The sequence below is a fragment of the Dromaius novaehollandiae genome, chromosome 5 (genome assembly GCF_036370855.1).
Source record: "Dromaius novaehollandiae isolate bDroNov1 chromosome 5, bDroNov1.hap1, whole genome shotgun sequence".
In the NCBI taxonomy this organism is placed as follows: domain Eukaryota; kingdom Metazoa; phylum Chordata; class Aves; order Casuariiformes; family Dromaiidae; genus Dromaius; species Dromaius novaehollandiae.
In genome coordinates this window covers 52254966-52275782 of record NC_088102.1, presented here as the reverse complement: position 1 = coordinate 52275782, position 20817 = coordinate 52254966, and the positions used below count along the sequence as shown (strand labels likewise).

The window sequence follows — 20817 nt, the reverse complement described above, 5'->3', positions numbered from 1 at the left end:
TTAAAAAAAGAAATAGGTTTATTAAACAGGAAAATTAGTGTACTAGTTTAGTCAAAGAGCAGATAAAGACAGAATAGTAGGATAGATTATAGTTGGAAGTGGCTATATAGGACATGTTTGAACTACTGCTACAATACACTGCTTGCTTTATGCTATCCAAAGTTGCGGAAAAGACACAATTTTGATCAGTACTTTTGAGGAGGAAATCACACACACCCTATTGTGTTGACAGGGCAAGTCTGAATCTTCTGGATTTCCATGTCATTGTGTTTCCAAGATACTGTATTACAAATATTTTGCAGTCTTAAATAGCTTAAGGGTGAATAAGTCTCAAATCAAAGCAAAGATATGTTTCTATTTTTAACCCCTCAGTGCTCTCTAGTGCTGAGCTGTTAATGATCTTTGTGGCTCTTGTGATCTCCAATAACCAACAAAAACAATTTACTTTTCATCTTGTTACCTCTGAACTGTCTGGAAGTTTTGAAGATCATTTGAGTGCATTCTAATTTTCCTACAAAGTTTTCAAAGTAAACAACTCCTTTTGCCACTGAAGAAGCACTATGTCTTAAAACTTAACTCTGGTTCAATTATTTTCCCATTTGAGCACTATTTATTCCATGACCAAACACAATATGCCATTTTTAGTACAGTAGAGAAAAAACAAAGTGTTTTCTTTTTCTTTCCTTTTTATTTAAAAGCGAAGCAGGCCTTTCGGAGAAAGAAACTATTAAAGTGGCCTTTTTTCTTTTTAATTTTAAACTCTTCCTTAATTTTTAATACCATGAATGCAGCCTCATTCAAAGCCACCTAAAGCCAAAGAAAGTATTTTCTTCAATTCCCTTTGACTTCAGTGCACTTTACATGAGACTCTAAGCATTGCTTATTAAACAATTGGTTCCACTTATAATAAAAATTGATAGTACTTACTATATGGTACTTTCATAACTTTCAGAGTGTGAGCTAAAGCCAAAATATATTGATTCAGATGAGTTGTGCAAGCAGTAAAGAGATTTACATGCTATCGTGTTAGCTATCACGAAGTAAAGGGCTCAGAAAACCAAAGGCACTGCACAGTCATGTTAACTTAGCTAGTTAAACAAGTCTGAAGGTTTGGAGGTCATAGCCTTCACTCTGCTTAGTACCACAGCATGCGTATGAGAAAATTCAAGCCAAAATGGGGAATGTATCCATCAAGTTACACAAGAGAAAAAGAATCAAAATACAACATAAAGCATTTTGAAAGTGCTTGTGCTGAACAAACTTCAAAGCTTGACAGAGTCCATTTTTCAGAGCAGGAGTTAAACTTCTGTAGTTAAGCAATCTTCCTTAGTGCGGAAATAAAGGTTATTCCATATATTTATTTCTAAATGATAAAAGAGTGGCCATCTTTTCTACTTGAAACAAAAGAGATGGATGCAAGGGGAAAGTAGCAAACAGGGAAGGGAGAGGCAAAAGGCTGAGGTTCTCAGGACCCAAGTTAGCTGGCAGATCAGTCCCAGAAGTTGTTTTCCTGGTCTCTGAATTGCTTCCCGAGGCGAGGCCGTGTTGTAGATAGGTTATCTGGTAGCCTTTACTATTCGTTTTCTGACTGTTTGCAATCTCGTCCTGCCAAGCAATGCAATGCTGTTGATCTTATTTATCAGATGCAAGCTGGATGGCAGTGGCGAATGGAACGAAAACAAAATAAGAAAGGGGACATGTCTCAGGCAGCAGGGAAGCCTTGGTGACTAGGCATTGTCCACTGACTGACAGAACTGCAAATATAACCACAGGCCTTGGCAATCAAAATTAAATAGGTACAGTGAAAGCAACACTTTTCCCTGTGAACATGCCAGCCACCTCTTCCACTCAAAAGGTGTCTTTATTTCACTGACCCAGAAAGACACAATTACCCAAATAGTATAATCTATCATCATTTTGGTCACAGATTAAGTCTAAACTCTGGCATACCAATTTCAGTCTAACTTACTTTTTTCTCTGAGACACCATCTCTAAGCCCCTGTAGGCACCAGTAGGCCTTTTTGTTTAGACTAATGCAATTATTTTCTCTCTCACGTGTTCCTCCAGGAACATGCTTATTTTTAACACTGATCAGAGGAATTTATAAACTCTCATACTGTTTCCAACATCGAAGTCAGGCCCCAGTTATTACAGCCCTTTCAGTTTTCTGGTAGCTAAGTCTCCACAGTTTAAACCCTTAAAGGGAGTATGCAAGTCAGTGGCTAATCTGTCTCTGTTGACTGCTTTGAAGGAGCAAAGCAGCACCATGTCATCGCAGCACCATTCTCACAGGAGGTAAGTCCCAGCTATCCTCACAGGAGCCTGTCATTATCTAAGCATCTCACATTTCTTAATGTAGTAATCTTCAGTCATTAGTATCATCAGTAGGTAAAGAAGTGTAATTACTCACAGGTAATCAACCATCAAGTGGGCAAGTAATAAATCTCAGCAGACTAGACTACTCCAGGTTTACTGATAGGAAACCCTAAGCCCATTGGAGAAAGTAAGCTTTCGGCCCTCCCTGAAGCTTAACAACTTGTATAGGCCAAAGTTTCATTCAAAGTGGAAGATTCCTAAAGAACAGGTCTCATTCTTTTTAAAATGGGGACACCCATCTTTTATAGACTGGAACATTTACCCAGCAAGTTGGAGAACTGAGGTCTAGGCCATTTTTAGCTTGGTAGGAATCAAGGCCACATTTCCATAGAGAGGCTTTCCCCAGGTCAAACCACAGAGTGGTCTTCAACTGCTGCTCTCCCTCCTCTGCTAGCCCTCTGTGCCACCAAGAACACAAGAGTTTGCAGGTCAGAAAGAGACCATGCGTGTAAGGAAAGGGCTCCGTAACTTAGTGGATTCCAAACCCACTCCTAGAATTATTTATGCATTTTGCTCTGCACAGGCATTGCTAGGGGTGGGAGGGGGTTGACAGCAGGGAGAGGAACAGTGAAAGTCCTGAGAGTAAATTAATGTGCATTTCAGCTGCATCTTCTTCCTGGCTCCAAAGAACAAAAGAAGTAAAACTGGAGTCAGTCCTGAAATTCTCCTAAATCTCACTACTTCTAAGGATTTTAATTTTAATTTTGAACCCAAATTTCTTCCCATTTTTACAATGTTTGTCTTTTAGCTCTAAGCGAAGAGAGCTGTAGAGCTAAGCTCATAGCGGTCTTTGTGTGTCCTTGTGGATAAGAAACGACAATCACTTCCAGCTTCAGGTATTTGGCAAAGGTGTAAAGAAGGCCTCTTCTGCTTTAACAGGTCTCACTCAAAAATCGGTGAAAAAACAACATAGTTACATGTGTATTGCAGAGGCAGAGAGTGAGCATGGGTATGATCTTATGTTGCAAGCCACTTAATTAAAATTATGTCTCTGAATGAGAGCTCCTCGGGAAAAAATGAATGCAGTATGTTATTTCTTTCAAGGGTAGGCAGATATATCTGTAGTGTGTATAACTCTTCCTTGCTTTTCACTGAAGTGTACACACTGTAGGCAAAATATATAAATGCTGCATTTTGTATTTCATTGATCCATTGTTCTCCCAGTATGTCATTCCTTCCTAGACTTTTCATCTCTGGGAACAAAGACAAAAAGTTTCCATTATGTTTGTGTATGCAAATGAATTCCAAATTGTGGCTTAAGACTAATCTGATCTGGGTCTGAATAAAGCACTGGGGACTAGCTCAAATTAAACTGTTTAGAGAGCAGAAAATAATACTTTCCTCTGCCCACCAAGGATCAAGAGAGGGGCAGGATGAAAGCAGATTGGCTTATTTATTTTTAAATTCCCGTGAGTAACTAACCTAGCCATATCCTGTGTCACTTAACGGTTGCCTAAAACAATTCACGTTTTAAAAGGAAATGACTTATTCAGATAATAATTGTACTGTGTTTGAGCAGGCAGGACACTCCCTCTCTAATCAGATTTGAAAAAAAATTACACCTTCCAGTTTCAGTGAAAGTGAGATAATGACTCAGATGGGAAATACTGTAGTGGCACATTCTTGAAGGGAAAAAGAAAAATCTACTCATCTTTCCTCTGATAAGCAGTTCATTGGTAGTTCTACTGCTGATAAATAATCACACGTCTGAATTAACACTTGGTTTTAAGAAATACAACCCGCTCTTGGTCTGTTGCTATCTGCAGTCAACATAGTGAGCTCACTACACCTGAGTTTAACTCAAAAATTAAGCAAGTGTGGCCAGGCTCATTCTTTTATTTTTTTTAAAGAGAAATCTTAATAACTCTGGGAGATATCTGGAAGCCAAAATGTTTTCTGATTTATGAATGGGCTATTCTGCAAGATGGATGCAGAAACCTGTTTGGGAAACATTTTATTTTTACAATTTCTGCAGTAAAACTGCAGAATAGCAACGACCAGACGCAAAGGAGAGTCTGATAATTCAAAAGAGATAAGAGAAGGAATAGTCACAGACAAAAATTCCTCCCACTACATTTTCAAGTGTCCATGCAATGTAGCAGCCAGCTGAGTACTGTTATACTCAGTGAGAGTTGGGGCAGGATTGCAGAAGATGAAGTTCAAGGGTATGGGGCTATTTGCATGCTTTTATAAGAAGTATTTCCCAGTGGTGCAAACTGAGTGTGAAATCGATCTGTTTAATACAAAATAATTAATTGTAAGATACGCTAACCTTTTTCATAGCTGCTCAGAATGTTGTATTTTCCGATGAAAAGAAGGAGACAAATAACATCCTCTACTATCCATGAAAATAAACCTTATGTGGTAAGTATTTACCTTTTCTTATTTTTATTGGGCTTGGGAACTGGAAATACAATAGCTCAAGAAAACAGAGAACAAATACATGCACTCTGCAGGAATTAATTAACATTGGCTTTGGAGTCCAGCAGTCAAAACTGCTGGGTTGTAACCCTAGATGAACAGCAACTTCCAGATTGTACCCTAATTTCTTTTGCTTCATTCTCAGTCAGTCACAGAGCACACCTTTGCTGTGCGATGGAGCACAGTCTCCAGTATATGTATGTGAGTCTATGGGTCTGACCAAGTGTTGGACTCACAAGTTACTTAGATACAGTGGCTCCCCACCACACTAATTGAGATGTTTTGCCTTCAGACCCACACTAATATCTCTTCATGGCACTGTAGAAGACATGCATGAGGACGTGCCTTGGCATAGAATAACACAACCTTTGCTGTCACTGTATCATATTCTGCTGTAGGTTTATCTTTGTGAGGAAATTGCCCAGAGTAGCTACTTCACATAGCTACTCTCAGGTAACTCGCAGCGGTTGGACACCAAATGTCATTGTTCAGGTTAGTTTCATCTAGTTCCAGCAGCAACGGAATAGAATAGAAAGTGCCCAGAAAGAGATCAAATGATAATTCGCCACTATTTGGGGAGCTTTTTCTGTTCACTCCCTGACTTATTTCACAATAACATTCCTGTATAAACAACCCATGCTTTTTCTGTTCTTCCGCTTTTCCAAGTGCAAAATTGATGTTATATAGCTGAAGTAACAAATACAGTTGAAAGGAATGAGATGTGCTAGTCTACTATATACATATAGTTTTATTGACATGTGAAATGTTTGTCTGGATGGCCTAATGCTTACATGGTATGATGAAAATTCACTACAAAAATAGGTAAAAAGTCAAGTCAGAGGTTTTTAGCTGGACAAAATAAACAAAAGTCTACAATTTACCCTTCCCCTAAAGTTAAACTAACTTCTCCTGCCAACAATAACACAACAGAATTATTTCAACAGAATTATACCAACACTTCTTCTGTTTCAATATGAAGTTCAAGCATCTGTTAACAACTTATTGCTTGTTGTTGTTGTTACTTGGCCAGATCCTTTATCTGTATACAACCTATTCATGCTGCAGTTCACTTTCTTTTGAATACTTATTTGCTTTTCCCACAGTCCACTTCTAATTTGCTCTCTTTCAACCCACAATAATTTGACATTTCTTAAAGTCCCTTTTGTTATGGACTCTTTTCTCCTAGGATCTTAAGTCACTTCACAAACAGCTTTTTTACTGTAGAGCACTTTTTTCTACCTTAGTCATTGTAGCAACAGGAAGAGGTAATATCTAACAAAAGAAACATGGACAGATCAGTTCATTCATAATAAAAAAACGCAGAAACTATATTTTATTTGCCAGAAATATACATTCTATGATTTTGCAAACAATTGAAGAGGTATTGAAAAAGTATATGAATAAATTTTATGGAACTCAGCTTATTCACCACGGGATTAAAAAAATGAACAAACAAAACCCATTGCTGCCCAATTAAACTACTGGGGAGGGGCTGCAGTTTTTTAATATTCCTCTTCTCTTGAAAACGACAAAGAAAAACTGAGGTGCTTCTGAACTTCTTGAGACAGAATGGAACTTATAATAAAATAAGCGTATGGTTGACCAGACCTCAAGAGATAAACAGTTTCCCAGCCCTGTTCTGAGACGAGATTAAGTGTATCTAGTCTATGCCAAGAGGTCTGTCTAACCTGTTCTTCAGAACTGTCACTGATGAGAGTTTTAACTTCTCCCTGGGGTTATTTGTTACTTAATTGCCTGATAAGTTAGAAAAGTAGCTTATCAAAGGTACTTCCTTCAAAGAGACTATACCACCTACAAACTCCAGCTTCTAAGGACTCAGGCAACTAGAAACTACACCCAGTCATGTTTTCTCGTTACCTGGTCAAAGAGGCAAGACTGCTCACTTCTTATCCCTCTCTAGCTGCAGGTCTTTTGGAAGCAGTATGCAATCCACATGCAAGGTGTTCACCAGCATATCAATTTATCTTATCATGAAGGAATGCCTGGAATTTCATTCTTCCCTTTCTTCCTTCCACTTGCTAAAAAAAAAAAAGACAAATACTGCTGTGACAATTTTACCTCTCTCTTGAGAATCAGCCTAGCTGTGGAGTCACAAGAAGTGCCACGGAGCACTTCTACTTGAGCAGAGAAAGAGTATGCTTCCCCTGACTTGATTCCAGTTTCTACCTCTCAGGATGCTTGTTGACTGTCTCTTCATCCTGCACAATATTTAAAGTGGCTAGGACATCAGTGATAGGCCTTTATAAGTCTGTAAAGACATAGTCATGATCCACTCAGACTTTCACCTCTCTCTGCTCTGTAAAACCAGCCAGGAATTCCTACAGAAACGTCTTAGAAACCTGGAAGCAGGGCATTACCCTCATACAACAGAACAGAACTAATTGCAGTGACTTAAGCTTTAAATCTATCAAAGGTAAGCAAAGTAAGCACAAGCAGGATGTGTGTAGCCCAAAACAAAAGCAAAGAAAAAACACCTGCATTGACATTGGAAACTGTTATTTGTGCATATCCCTCACCATGGGCATCAGAAAGAAGAGAGACACTTTTCTTCATTACATACTTGAATATCTTCATTACTATCTCTGACTTTGAGCAGGCTGATCAGTGTGCTGAAGTGGTAACACTGCAATCAGCACCTGAAATAGCTAGTTTAAAAACCAGTTCTAGTGTGTCAACACTCCACTACAAGCACATCCCATGTTAGAGGAGAGGGACTGGCTGAATAGAGAAGATGAGCTATTAATATTTACAGAAAGCTATTTGTCATATCAAGAGTAAGCTGACAGTAACAGAGAAAACTTAGTCATCAAAGCTGGATTTAGCAACTCATATACTTGCTAATGAGCACTATTAGCAAATTAGATTACATCAGATGGATTACAGCTCCAGAGAAACCATCACACATTTTCACTCCATAGCAGATCAGAATATAACTTTATTTTAAGAAGAGACATCCAGAAATCTAAGTTGCCTTGGCTGGAAAATAATAAGTTTCGATGCAAACAGACCTCAATCACCTGTGGTTCTGTACAGCAACACTGATTTTATTAAAACTTTATTATTATTCAAGGCATATAGATTAATATACTGCTTCTTAAAGCAGCTGTTTAATAAGTCATGAACCCTCCCAAGCAACCTTTCAGCTATCCCATACTTATTCACACAATGTAACTGCACATAGACCCTGAGAAAGACAGCCACATGCTTTGCTGCTCTGTTGCTACATTTTCTAAATACGTGTTTGTTGCCTGTGTGTCCTGGTGACCGACACCTTACTGAAGTCACGGCAGAAATGAATCAGTTTGCTCTCTTTGCCCTACTCCTCCAGTGGAGATCATGAAGTCAAAAAGCCCAGTCCCGAACACTCCAAAGCTTTGAGCTCCCTCTGCTGTATTTTGGATGGAATCGTCTTGCCTCAAGAAACCTATAAATTATTTGGTTAGTAACAGGATCATTCTTAGCACTTAATTTCTGGGAAATTTCCACTGAAATCTGAGCTGGTCTAATAAATCATTCCTATTAAATTTTATTCTGATGTGCAGCAGTTATGATCTGTTGACCCTGGCAAACACTTCCTTCACTAAACCCCTGTGAACTGCCTTCAGAGGAAATAACTGGAGGAAAGCAAGTTGCTTCAATATTTTGATCTGTGAATGCGTCAAAGTAGAGTTAATACGTCAGACATAGACATAATAAAAGGGATTACTAAATCACTATGCCAGTTGAAAAGCATTTAAATGATGATTTCGATCTTATTTAAATGGTAATTTTTATCTTTTAGTTCCTTATTTGTTACTAATTTAGACTCTCTTAGAATTACACTGATGTATGGAATTGCTATCACACCTCCTCATACATCAGTGCTGAATTTGGCCACTAAATTCATAAAAACCCGTTAAAGCCTAAGTTTATATTGGTTTCAATTGCATGTCAAGGGAGCCAGAATAAAGGTAAGAACTATGCTGATTTAGACTTCCTTCATGTAGACTTGTCTCTGAATTTGGCCCTCTGACATCACCAGGCACAAGCTGTGCACTATGCACACATTGTTTTGTAGACTCATCTCTCTTTGCAAAATTAAAATGAGATGTTCATTAACTGGATTTTATACTTCCTATATTGTTACTATGGCTTATATGTGCATTCCTAATTTATCCACACATAGCAAATACATTTCTCTTTAGCATCATACTATCCCTGTTTACCAATGTTCTTCCTCTCTTCTGATTAAAGTATCTTCAGGACTATGGAAAGAAAATACTTTCATCCCTTAACCCAGGTGCATCTCATCCCAGCTCAGATGCTCAGTGCCAGTTCCTCTCTCTCTCTACTTTCACAACTTCTCCATGTGATTCTGCAGTAGGTTAATTCCCTCCAAAGTGCTGCCTTTAGGGAGTCCACAGAATCTCTCATTTAAACAGGTTTAATATTTCCTCTGAAAGACTAGGAGTAACATGCACTTTAGGTGTCTTTTGATCTGCATGATTAGATGACTTGTTATCTTTCCTGTGTGAGGAAAAGAAGAAGAGGCTGATAGAAGCCCCATTGCACATCATCAATTTTAGGATTAGTTGGTTGAAATCAAAGAAAGCATTGCTAATGCTATAGTAGAGGAAACGATTTTAAGGGAATGCTTCTTTGGAAGAGATAAGGTTGTCCAATGCTCATATAACCTGGGAGGACTATATGGGAAACAAATCTTGTATTTAGTATGAAATGCACATTTTCTCATACAGTTGTGGCCACTGTTCTGGATGTACAGATTGGTGTGTAGCTAGCCCCAGATGCTGGCTTTCTTGATCATGCACAAGACTGGCTCTGTGTAACACAGTGAAACAGGATGCTGAAAATCTGGCAATTCTATCTAAGGAGGGCTTGTGCTTGTGGGAGTTTTATAAATGTTTTGGGAGTAGGAGTTGTTCTTCAAGCTGGAATGTGAGACTGGAGAAGGAGGAAATGTGGAAAATGATAACTGTTAAGTTTGTGTATCTGAGACTGTAATCTCTTTATGGCAAGGACCATAGTTCTATTTGTGTTGCAGCAATAATAAATTAAAGGATATACTGGAAAGAATTTAGTAATGGGGGTAGCGTGGGGTATCAACATGCTGGTGTTCACTGAAGGAACAAGGAAACCCCTGAACTACCTATACATCTTGTGAAGCAAACCAGTATGGCTGTTCTGAATTTTAGAGATCTACAAAACAATGGGATGAACTTGAACTTTCACATTTAAGAAACGTTCATACCCTTTCACCTTGTGTAAAAATTGGCCTTAAAATACAGGGACTTCAAGTTTGCCCCATCTCTTCTTTTTTAAAGGTCGGGAGTTATTTCACATCAAGATTAATCATTGTGAGCCACGAATGCCATGTCATAGGTCCCATGTTTCTAGGGAAAGGCTTAAGTCTCTGGAGGCAGCGGAGGCAGTGCAGGGAGGGCAGTGTGGCTTTGCTGGGCAGCCACAGGGGACATCAGGGGAGCAACAACAGCTCTTTTGAGAGTCGGGCTCTGACACTGTATTTCTCGCTTTTCGTCAAGTCCTTTCAGCATTGTATTTGTCTCCTTTTTCCCCTTTGCCAAAAAAAAAGTAACCCTTGTGGATTTAGGTGCTAGGTAAAATCTTAGTAAATGACAAACCTCACCAGAAAGCTGATAATTCTGTATGAAATGGGGGACATAGAGACCCCCCAGCTTAGTCACAGACACACCACTAGAATTTTGACTCAGCCCAAGCAGAGACGGAGGCACCTGCCTCCCTCCTGCAGCAGCTCCTGCAGCAAGAACAGGCCTGCCTCATCAAGGTTGGCTCCAGGCATGCATTTTGTATTCAGTGTAACAAAACCAGCGGGTTAATCTTTGTGACCTTCCAAATACCCTGCGTTCCTAAATACTTTTAAATTGCACCGTGACTGGCATTTCTACGCTGCCGCACAGGGAACCCCGTGCCCAACAGTGTGGCAGGGCTGCCGCCAGCCCTCTTTGGCCCCCAAAACACCCCAGTGGGCCTCAGGGGTCGCTTTGGACAGGGCCTGCTTAAACGGACAAAGGTGGCACAGATTATTATTCTGTTAAGCCGTGTAAAGCATCAGGGAGGTGGGAGTCCCTCCTCGGAACAACGAGGCTTCGCCCCCCAACTCCGCCGTTGCAGTGGGGAAAGGCCGGCGGAGGCGCTTCGGGGCACAGGAACACTGAGAGGAGGGGGCCGCTCCCCCAGCGCGCCCTGCCGCCTCTCCGCACACCGCCCTGCTCCAGCCTGCGCACGCGGCGTCCCTCAACGGCCCGCCCCGCCCCGCCCAACGGCCGCCTAACGGCCCGTCGCCTGGGGGAGGGGAGGAGGAGAGCGGGCGCTGCCGCGCCGTCACATGACTTCCGGGCCGGCGCCGCGTTCCGCCATCGCGGCGGGGCGGCGGTGGCGTGAGGGGACTGGGCCGGGCCGGGGCGGCACCTCCCGACCCGACCCGGCCGGGACTCCGTCGCTGCCGGCCGCCCGGGGAGGCGGCTCGTCGGAGCAGGAGGGAGCTCCTTCTCCGGGGGCGAGGGAGATCTGCAGGCCGCCCGGCCTGCCCGCGGGTGGTGCGTCGTGGCCGGTCGCCGCCGCCACCGCCATGGATCCGTTTCTGACGCTGCTGCACTCGTTTTCCTCGAGCCTGTCCGAAAGCGAGCTCTCCGACCTGAAGTTCCTGTGCCAGGACAAAATCGGCAAGAGGAAGCTGGAGTCCGTGCGGAGCGGCCGGGAGCTCTTCAGCCTGCTCCTCGAGCAGCGGGCCATCGCCAGCGACAACGTCGGCTTTCTGGAGACCATGCTGAGGACCATCAAGCGGGAGGACCTGATGGTGCGGCTGCAGCAGTTCGTGGAGGGAGGGGAAGTCAACGCTGCCGAGCTGCCAGACGCGAATGAAAAACGTAGGTGGATCTCCCCCCCCTCCAAAAATAATCAAAGCTATACCCGCCCCCTGCCCTGCGTGTGCGCGGGGCACGGCTCCCCTCAGGGGCCTGCCCTGGTGACCGCGCTGGCGGTGCTTCCCTGCTCGTTCCCGCGAAGGACTATGTCACACCTTGGAAATGTACCCCGAGGGCAGCACCTGCTGCAAACAGCTTTCCAGGAGGGAAATGTCTTCCCTTTTATACCTAGTGGTCGCTTGGAAATCCTTGGTGTGCTTGCTAATGTACTGTTCTTAATACATCCAGCAGCTTCTCAGGCATGATGTGATCTTTGGTATGTGACTTAGGATCGTAGCAGAATGCTAAACGCAAACAAAATCTGGTATTTCTGATGTCTGTAAATCCGTCATTCATTTGGTGTAAGTGGTTTGTTCTGCTTTTTTAGGTTTGCAGAAAGCAGCTATTGAAGTCATATGTGAAAACGTTGGGAGAGACTGGAAAATGCTGATGCGAAGTCTTGCCTTTCCTGAAGTGAAAATAGAGAGAATTGTGACAGCCCATCCATTTAACTTGTATGAACAATTGATTCAGTCACTTCAAGAATGGCAGAAGTGGAAGGGAAAAGATGCGAAGGTGGCTGACTTAATAAAAGGTCTTCGGGATTGTAGTATGAATCTGGTGGCAGACAGAGTCGAACAGAAACTCTTGCAAATGAACACTGAAAACAAGTGAAATCAGTATGAAAACATTTTCATGTCACATGGATATGAATGAATAAAACAGAAGTGCCTTCTATTCTTCTGAACCACAATCAACATCATTGGTTCTATTACCTATTCTACCATTAATTTATGAGCCTTAAGGTTAACAGGTTAATTTGTTTTCAGAAGACTAACATTAAAAAAAAAGAACTTTTAGGTAATGCTTAATAGTTTGGTGCTTTGATTGTAGGCATTTTAAGAGAACTTAACTTTTTAGAGTGCCCGAGCTCTATTTTATAGAAATCTTTACACTTTTGTTCTACCTACCCTTGAATGTAGGATTTGCTTTGCTGCTAGCACTTTTCAGATGTGTTCGCTGGATCTACATGCATGGGATCATTTCTGATGATTCCAAATTGCATTGGATTCCTTATTTTTACTTACACTTTTTTGGTGGCATATTAGTAACTGTAGTGTGAAAGGGGGATGGAGATAGAGCTCTTACCTGTGTACTGGGGTTGTAGGGGCTTGTTTGTTCTGCGCAGCATAAGCTTCTGTCTTCTGTGAACTGCTGAATGCCTTTGCCCTCCACAAAAGGACACTAAACAGATTGTGACCCCAGGCCCTAAAGCTGCAGTGCAAGAGGGCTAGTACATACTGTGGTGGCTGTTTCTCAGAGGAGAGCATGCCTGGTTTGAGAATAGAACTAGCTGAAATCAACAGTCTCTATCAAGTGCCTTCATCACCCTAAAGGGAATGTTCTGAAACAAAGAAATCATATGTATATCACAGATGTTTACAGCAGCCTCTTTTCACTACCTTGAATGTTTTAAGATTTCTTCCAGGGAAATCCTTGCATAACCCATACCAGAGTCTTCCCATGTCTGCTGGAATCTGCAGGTCACTTCGTAAGAAAGGTACTGTTATCTGTGCTCTTGGTAACAAAGATATATGTGCTAACAAAAAGCTGGAAAACAAGCTCGTTTCTTTTCAGGGGTAGGGTGTGAAAGTTTACTGAATGCAAATAAGCAGTATAGACTCCTCTGTGTAGTGATGTGCTGCGAAAATCACCTCTTTTGCCACAACTGATTCTCTTCAAAGGTGACTCCAGATTCAACAGCACTTCCTTTCATTCCTCTTCCTTTATATCTCTTGAAAGTGGTTATAAGCAGTTCATAGATAAAGGAGGATTTATGAACAAGACCTGATTCAGTTTTTAGCTTTAATTTGGGACGGAGTTCAGAATTGACCTTCACAGCTAAGCTAGGCCTGGGAAAACTGCACACAGTTCCAGACATGCTAGGATGCAGAGGCCTCCTAGGATGGAGACCATCACCTATGCTAGTGGGAAAAGGCCTCTGAAATCTTAATTGCTTGAATAAGTGGGATTGTTTGTGGTTAGAAGGATGTTTGCAGCAATATAAACTCATACCTGAAGAGGAGAGGCTTCTTTTTGCTACTGTACCTGTGTGACTTTTAGCTCCTTTCAAGTTCTCATTTCACGGTGCTGGAGGCCTGGTGTTAGCATGTAATACACTAGTACTCTGTATACACTAGTATTCTGTAGAAACGTTGTGAAACTCAAGATTTTCAAGTTTTTATTTCAATTGGCACTTCTAGTTTAGAAGATGATACTTGAATGCTTGGTTGTGGTTACTGGAAAATGATGTAATGTGAACTTAATTTCTTTTTTATTTGGATTTTTCTTCAAAAGCTGACCTATAAATGCTTGATACAAATATTTTTATGATCATTATTTACCAACTATCGGTGATTGTAACTAAGAAGAGGAGTAATGGACAATACGGAAGCTTCCACTTGTCTGCTTTTGGGGCATGTACAGTTTTCTAAGTACTTGCTCCAAAGTAGAATGTTTCACTTTGTCAATATCTTATCAATCTGGGGGTAGATAAACAAATTCCAAACTTCCAATACCGGATAAAAAGCTGTGCTTCAGCTGAATGACTAGTTCAAAAGTTTTGGAGGATTTTGTTTAATGAATATTTTCTTTAAACGCTGCAGAATGAAAGAACTTGTTCATTTCAGACTTTTTGCTTTATGTCCCTAAATGATATTTGTAAGGAGAGTGGAGGAGAGGTGATGTTAGTAAAATGAGTTGTGTTTGTGGTAAAACAGTCCTGCAACACTTCCAAGTTGAATGTGCCATGATCTGTCCAGTAACATATGTTGTTCTTATCTACTTGTTACAAGTTGTCTTGTTCAAAAAAGATCCATATATCTGGAATATAAAAAGTAGTATGTCATCTACTGCATATAGCCAAAATATTTTAAGAATCAGTAGGAATAGTTAGTTGTAGCCAAGTGCTCATCAGTTACAAGAAATCTTCTGCTTCAGAAGATATAAAACTCTTTTAGAATTTGTACATAGTGGAAGTTCTATTGCATATGAAAGCAATGAGCTAGAATGCATCGTTGTGTTCGGTACCTCAGGACCAATTAAAACTGGTTTTATTAGCGATTAAAAAGTTGATCATGTGAGAACAAAATCAAATGGAACAAATGGAACAAAACCCTTTTACTGTGAGAAGGGGTGGGGCAGAGGGTGTAACTCATAAGGAAATGTGTTGTGATCAGTAACAACCTTATTTTCAAATTAAATATTTTAGTCTCAGGTGTGCATATTTTTAGAATTAAAGATTTCTATTGGATAGTTTTGTGCATATATATAATATTATATAGATTTTTATATATAATATTTCATAAAAATATTTAAAAAAAATAAAATGGAAATGTTCATTATACTGATATGATTGCTGTCTATGATGGGTTCTCTAATTAGAAAAAAATAAATGCTAAGCATACTTTTAAAGCAAGGAGCAGTGCTAAACAGGCCTTACCTTACCAAGGTACTTCTCAGAGTATCCTCCCCCCCAAAAATTCCTCATTGAATTTTTTGTAAGTGCTACAAAGACTATAGTTTTCCTAGCTGGAGTAGCATTTGAATGCTGTCATTCATGGAAGTGTAAGAGGAAAAAAGGACTCTCCCAGCCCTTACGAGCCTAAAATTGAGTTGGCCTCATTCATAGGCCTATTCATAGGCCTGCTATGAATAACTGCCTTAGAAATCTTTTCCTTATTTTTCTCTACTAGCCATGTTGTGGTAAGGGTGCTGTATTTGTTTTATGATTAATTAAAAATATAGCTCATTCTAAACCTGATCAGGCTTTTAGAGATGTGAACGTGTTCAGAAGTTAAATTGGTACTGTCTTCAGTGTTACTGTGAAGTATATACCAGCACTGAAGTGTTAGTGTGTACCTAGCACTTCGGATATGTAAGATAAGTGACTTTACCCATTTTCTCAAACTCTCTTTATGATACTCTGCAAGAGCCAAGTAGCCTATGAGGGGTTACTAAAACCTTTTCTTCTAGGTCTCTTGAAAGTCTTCTTTCCTTATGGTCTTGAGACAAAAACACCAAATGTGTTAAGAGCAGTAAGTGTTATCTCAGGAGAATTCTCATTTTACAGGTTTCTTTTTATCATATTCATTTGCAGGGAGATGGTGGGGTACCTCCTTTTGATACATCCTTACCATTTTCTATGCTACTTGAGGATGTCAGTTAAATATTACATATTAAATTAAAAAAAAAAGTTCCATTATTTTCATGACTAAGTTAAAAGAAGTTTTGTATTTGTCATGTAGACTGTAATTTAAAGTTCCTGTTACACAAACTGGTTGTCAGGAATATTTCAAATACAGTGTTTGTCTTCCTTTTTCTCTATTCCCCAAACACAGGAAGCTGTATTTTCTCTGGCCTTTGTTTCAGTTCTAAAGTAACTGGCTACTTTATGAAATCTGATTGCTTCATTTAATTGTCTAACACAAAAAGCTTAGTAATGCATGTTGTATCTTTGAGCTCTCTCTAACATTCGGCTTGTCCTTAATTCAGACTTTTTGGCTGAGTATTTTTGAATTTAAATTTTCCTAATGATTGTCTTTTTTTTCTCTTATAATTATCAAAATATGTCTTGTGCTGTTCTTCCTATTCCCTCCATGGATCATGTCTGTCCTTAAAATGTGCTCCATCGTGGAAAAGAATTTTTCCAAGCTGCTTTCCCTCTTTGATTTAATATTCTTTCCTATGCCAATGTTTTTATTGCAAGTTTTAAGGGTGCACTGGTAAAATTACAGAAATTAGTTTTCTGCTTCAACTGTATACCATAAAAATAAGAATTACGGGGGTGAGATGAGAGGGAGGGGAAGGAGTTTCAATAGTTATGCCTGTAAGTAGTGAAAGTTCAAGAACTTTTGAAGAATCTTTGTATTCATAATGATTTTCATAATTCAGGATTATTAACTGTTAAGAGGCAATGATGCAATGGGTTCTGGGAACTGTCGGTTTAGAATAAGGGAAGCACAGCTTTACTCAGCTGCTGGGAAAGTTCAGATTAATGCAATATGGAAAGATGGATTTCTGTGTGGGAACTTGCATGGAATAAAATCACAGGCATTCTTAATGATTAAATAGGCATAAGTTTCATCCACACAACTATCTCAAGAATTAAATAGTAAGGAGAAAGAGTTACCTAATCATTTCCTAAAACAAACTATTTAAAAATAAAAGAAAAAAGGTTTCTTTTTGTAGTATTTTGTGTAATACACATTATTAAAATATATCAGTTGATAATACTGGGTGAGTTTAAATCCAGTAATTCCTGTGAATTGGTAAGTATTGGAAGTTAATGTTTATTTTTATTGTTTTCCAAATATGCCATGTGCATGGTTCTACTTGAATTGTAGCTAAAATACCTTTAAGTTTCTTTGACTTTGGAGTTCTAGTTTGTCAGAGAAAGAGGTAATACTGTGGTTATAGCTGGTCACAGTATTTAAGAGCCTTCAGTCCACAAACCAACCAGCTATTGTAGCAAAGTTGGGGTGTTGATGTGTACTCCCTAGGACTGTGAAGATATTAGTATATAAAAATAAAACCTATAAAACAGTTTTTGAGGATTACATTGCTAATATAATGCAAGTACTCTTGCTAAGGCCAGCAGTTTAATGTCAACTTTGTATATTATGAAGGTATGAAACTGGCGTCTTTATTTACTTCATAGTATTGGAGCCTTTAGGCCAGGCTATTGTGCTGTGTGAAATTGCATGGAGATAAAAGTTGGACCATTGACATCTGGGGTGTACGAAATATTCAACTGGGCTTTTTCTGTTCCAGGTAAGCCTGCTTTTACATAACTTTTACGTGAAGCAATAATCTTGCAATTAAAAATATTCACAATTTTTATGTTTTCACTTCCACTTTTCTTCTTAACTCCTTTATTCCTATTGAATGCAGCAGGACTATTCATTTTAAATAATTTGCAGAAATTAATCTGAGTATTCACTGTCATCTACTTCTGAGAGTTTTAACAGCTACCCTGTGTGCGCACACTACCCAACGCAAAGTTTTGTGCAAAGTGATGTATGAAAACTGTGCCTCTGTACGTGAGTTGGTAAGTGATTTTTGTATGCAAACCTGGTAGAGCACACAAGAAAGGTTTTGTATGAAAATGAAGCAACAAAACTATTCTCGTAATTAGCTTCATGAAGTTCTGATTATTTTAAAGTTTTTAAATTTATTCTACAGTTCTACTCAAGATTACCTCATCTTATTATTTTTTTCAGAATCTGTAGTATTTGTTTAAAAAACACACAAATCTCTAAACAGATTTTTAAGAAATAGGTTCCCACACCTATATCCATCTGTTAAATAAAAAAACCAAACAAAATATCTGAACAATAGAGGTAACTGTTTTTTTTTCTTTTTTTTTTTCCTCCCTTCCCCAACTAGTAGTCTCACTGAGGGATGCTTCCCGTAGCTTCTAGGCATGTTGCCCAATTTTGAAAAAGTTGCAGAGAAAATGGGAATTAAAAGGGTGCAGCACCTGGCAGGTCTGGGCCCATGGGTCCTAGGATCTAAATCCTTTGTTCTTTTTTATGTTATGCTAAATGTGAGCAGAACTTAGTCACAAATTCCCTGCTGTAAAGTCCCTAATGTGTGAAACCCTGGTTAGCCTGAGTTTCCTTCAAAGCCATTATTCCCATGGCAGTCGCTTTGCACTGGAGTATACTGGGCATGTGGCTGCAGCATGCTACCTTCTGGCTATCCCAGGTACATGAAAAATGCTTGGAAGCTGTTACTAATTGTCAGATTCACTGTAGATTGTTGATGTCGTCAAAAACTGAAAACTAAGCTCCAAGCACAGGAATATATAACAGAATTTCTGAAATTCAGTTCTTTCTTCTCAGTTCCCCTGCCCCATACAGACAGGATATATCAGAGACTGTAGGTCTTAGAGACTAAGAAATTTGCTTTCAACATGGTGGTGCTTCCATTTCTGTATCCATCTTCAACTGTAAGAATCAAACCTGTGTGTCTAACTGCATGTTTGTGCATGAAGTAACTAATATATATGCAGATGAATTAAAACTAATTAGAACGAAAAACACCGAAGTGTTTCCAGCTAATGGCTACTTGCAGATCTGTTATATACTACCTAAATAAATTATTCGCTGTGGTCTTGATTATACAATTTTCTTAAGAATGTATTCAATTTTTTACAAAAGAATACCACTTTAAATACTGAAGAACTTAGTGTTTCCACACAATATTTGTGATTCTTTAAATCAGAATGTCAAATTGCACATATGGTCTGTGAATTTTAAGGGCTATTAAAATTTATGGTATATTTTAGATAACTCTTTATAAGCCCCTTCATTCTGCACAGTACTTTTATTTTCCTGGAACACTGTAATTCCCAGGACTGCAGCCTTCACTTGTTTCCTGCCTTTATTCACATGAGTGAATGAGACTGAGTGAATAAGCTTCTTAGTTTTCTGTTAGCCTAACATAACAGTAACGCAAGTACCGTGAGCAAGAAGCAGCCACGAGCAGTGGACTTGGATCATTGTAAGAGTAACTCTGTGGATGTCATTTCCATCCTCCTCATTTTCCATCCTGCGTTCAGTCCATGGAAAGTGCCAGGGAAGGAAGGTTTCTAAGCCAGTCTGTTTATCCCGTATCGCGCGCTTAGCTAAGATCCCAGCAGTCCTTGAGCTCCTCAGCGTACATAGCTGATGCTTGTGCTTCTTACAGCCTCTATGGGTAGCTAACAGCAGCAGGAGCATGGCACAGGATACTCTGATCATTATTTTTTCCCTGGGCATACCTTTTTCTTTCTCCTCATGTCCCTCAAAGCAGAAATTAGCACAGGGATGTTTGTCAGAGCGAGAAATCCTCAGCCTTAACAATTTCTGATTCTCTACTAACTATTTCAATTGGATATGCTAGTGAGTCGTTTAAAAGCAGTTTCAGAGACTGAAAGCCAAAGGCTGACTTACCTGTCTTTATTTAGGCATATGAATTAATGTTTGCAAAAGTGTCTAGGCTGGCAGCCTCAAAGTAGATATCATTGTAAAAACAGCTGTAATATTTACCTGATTTTAATATCAATCATCACCTTTGAAAGTCTTGAGTTTGTATTTGTACGTAATGTAATGCCATTGTTAATACATTTCCTAGCTTAGTATTCTTACTATTTTGTAGTGTATTATTAGGAATACTTTCATTTAGGTTGAACTGAATTTTTTAAGGAGAGCTATTTTAGTAAACAGTGACTCCTAAATGCTGTTCTGCCATGCCTCCTGCCACAGGAGGCCTCACCAGCAAAGTGATGTCTGTTGCTCAGGTTTGAGCTGTGGGGAGCTCAATTTGCTTTGTGAGGTTTGAGAAGTTCCCACAGGCTTGTGAAGCGGAATTAGAGAATTATGGAGAAATGAGAACATAGTTACTTCTATTTAAATGGTACTGGAAGTGCATCACAGACTTGTCTCAATTTCTTTAGAAGGTTACTTTTATTCCTTATCTCCCTCCTGCAAACTCTTACCCCCACTCATCATTCAGTGTTGAATAAATACAATGTACAAGCCTGAGGGAGGTCAAAAGTGGTTTTCTTGGTGGTTTGAAGAGGACTTTGACATTTCCTGAATCATCCTTATTCATCCAGACAGCCTATTCCAGTGGTTTTTAATGTATTCAAATAGGATATGACAACCTCAGATAGGAAAAAATGGGCACTGCTAGAATTGCCACAGTACCTGTAAGCAGGACAGGGCATATCCTGTTTTTGAAATGTTATCATGTCAAATGTTACAGCAGCAGTGGCAGTTTCCTGTTTTTTCATGAGAAGAGAAGTAATGCTGGGTGAAGAATGCTGCCAGCTTGTGTAAGTCATGGTTTCTTGGTATTACAAAGGTGGCACTCTTGAAGGCAGACAGAAAAGCCTCTAATCATGTAACTGAAATGAACTGTAGGAGCTGAAAAACCCTTTCTTTGTGCACTCATAAACCTTTCTAAGAACTAACTAGCGTCCACATAGGCAGGGTTTTCTGCAGCATTTTGT

The 20817-nt window shown here is 39.7% G+C and overlaps 1 protein-coding gene across 1 annotated transcript; it reads left to right on the top strand.

Annotated features, from left to right (window-relative positions):
• Positions 1–11140: 11140 nt before the first annotated feature.
• Positions 11141–12507, top strand: FADD (Fas associated via death domain). Its single transcript, XM_026094544.2, has 2 exons — positions 11141–11723; positions 12148–12507. Exons 1-2 carry the CDS (start codon positions 11183–11185, stop codon positions 12432–12434), a joined length of 828 nt encoding a protein of 275 aa, XP_025950329.1. The 5' UTR covers positions 11141–11182; the 3' UTR covers positions 12435–12507.
• Positions 12508–20817: the final 8310 nt, after the last annotated feature.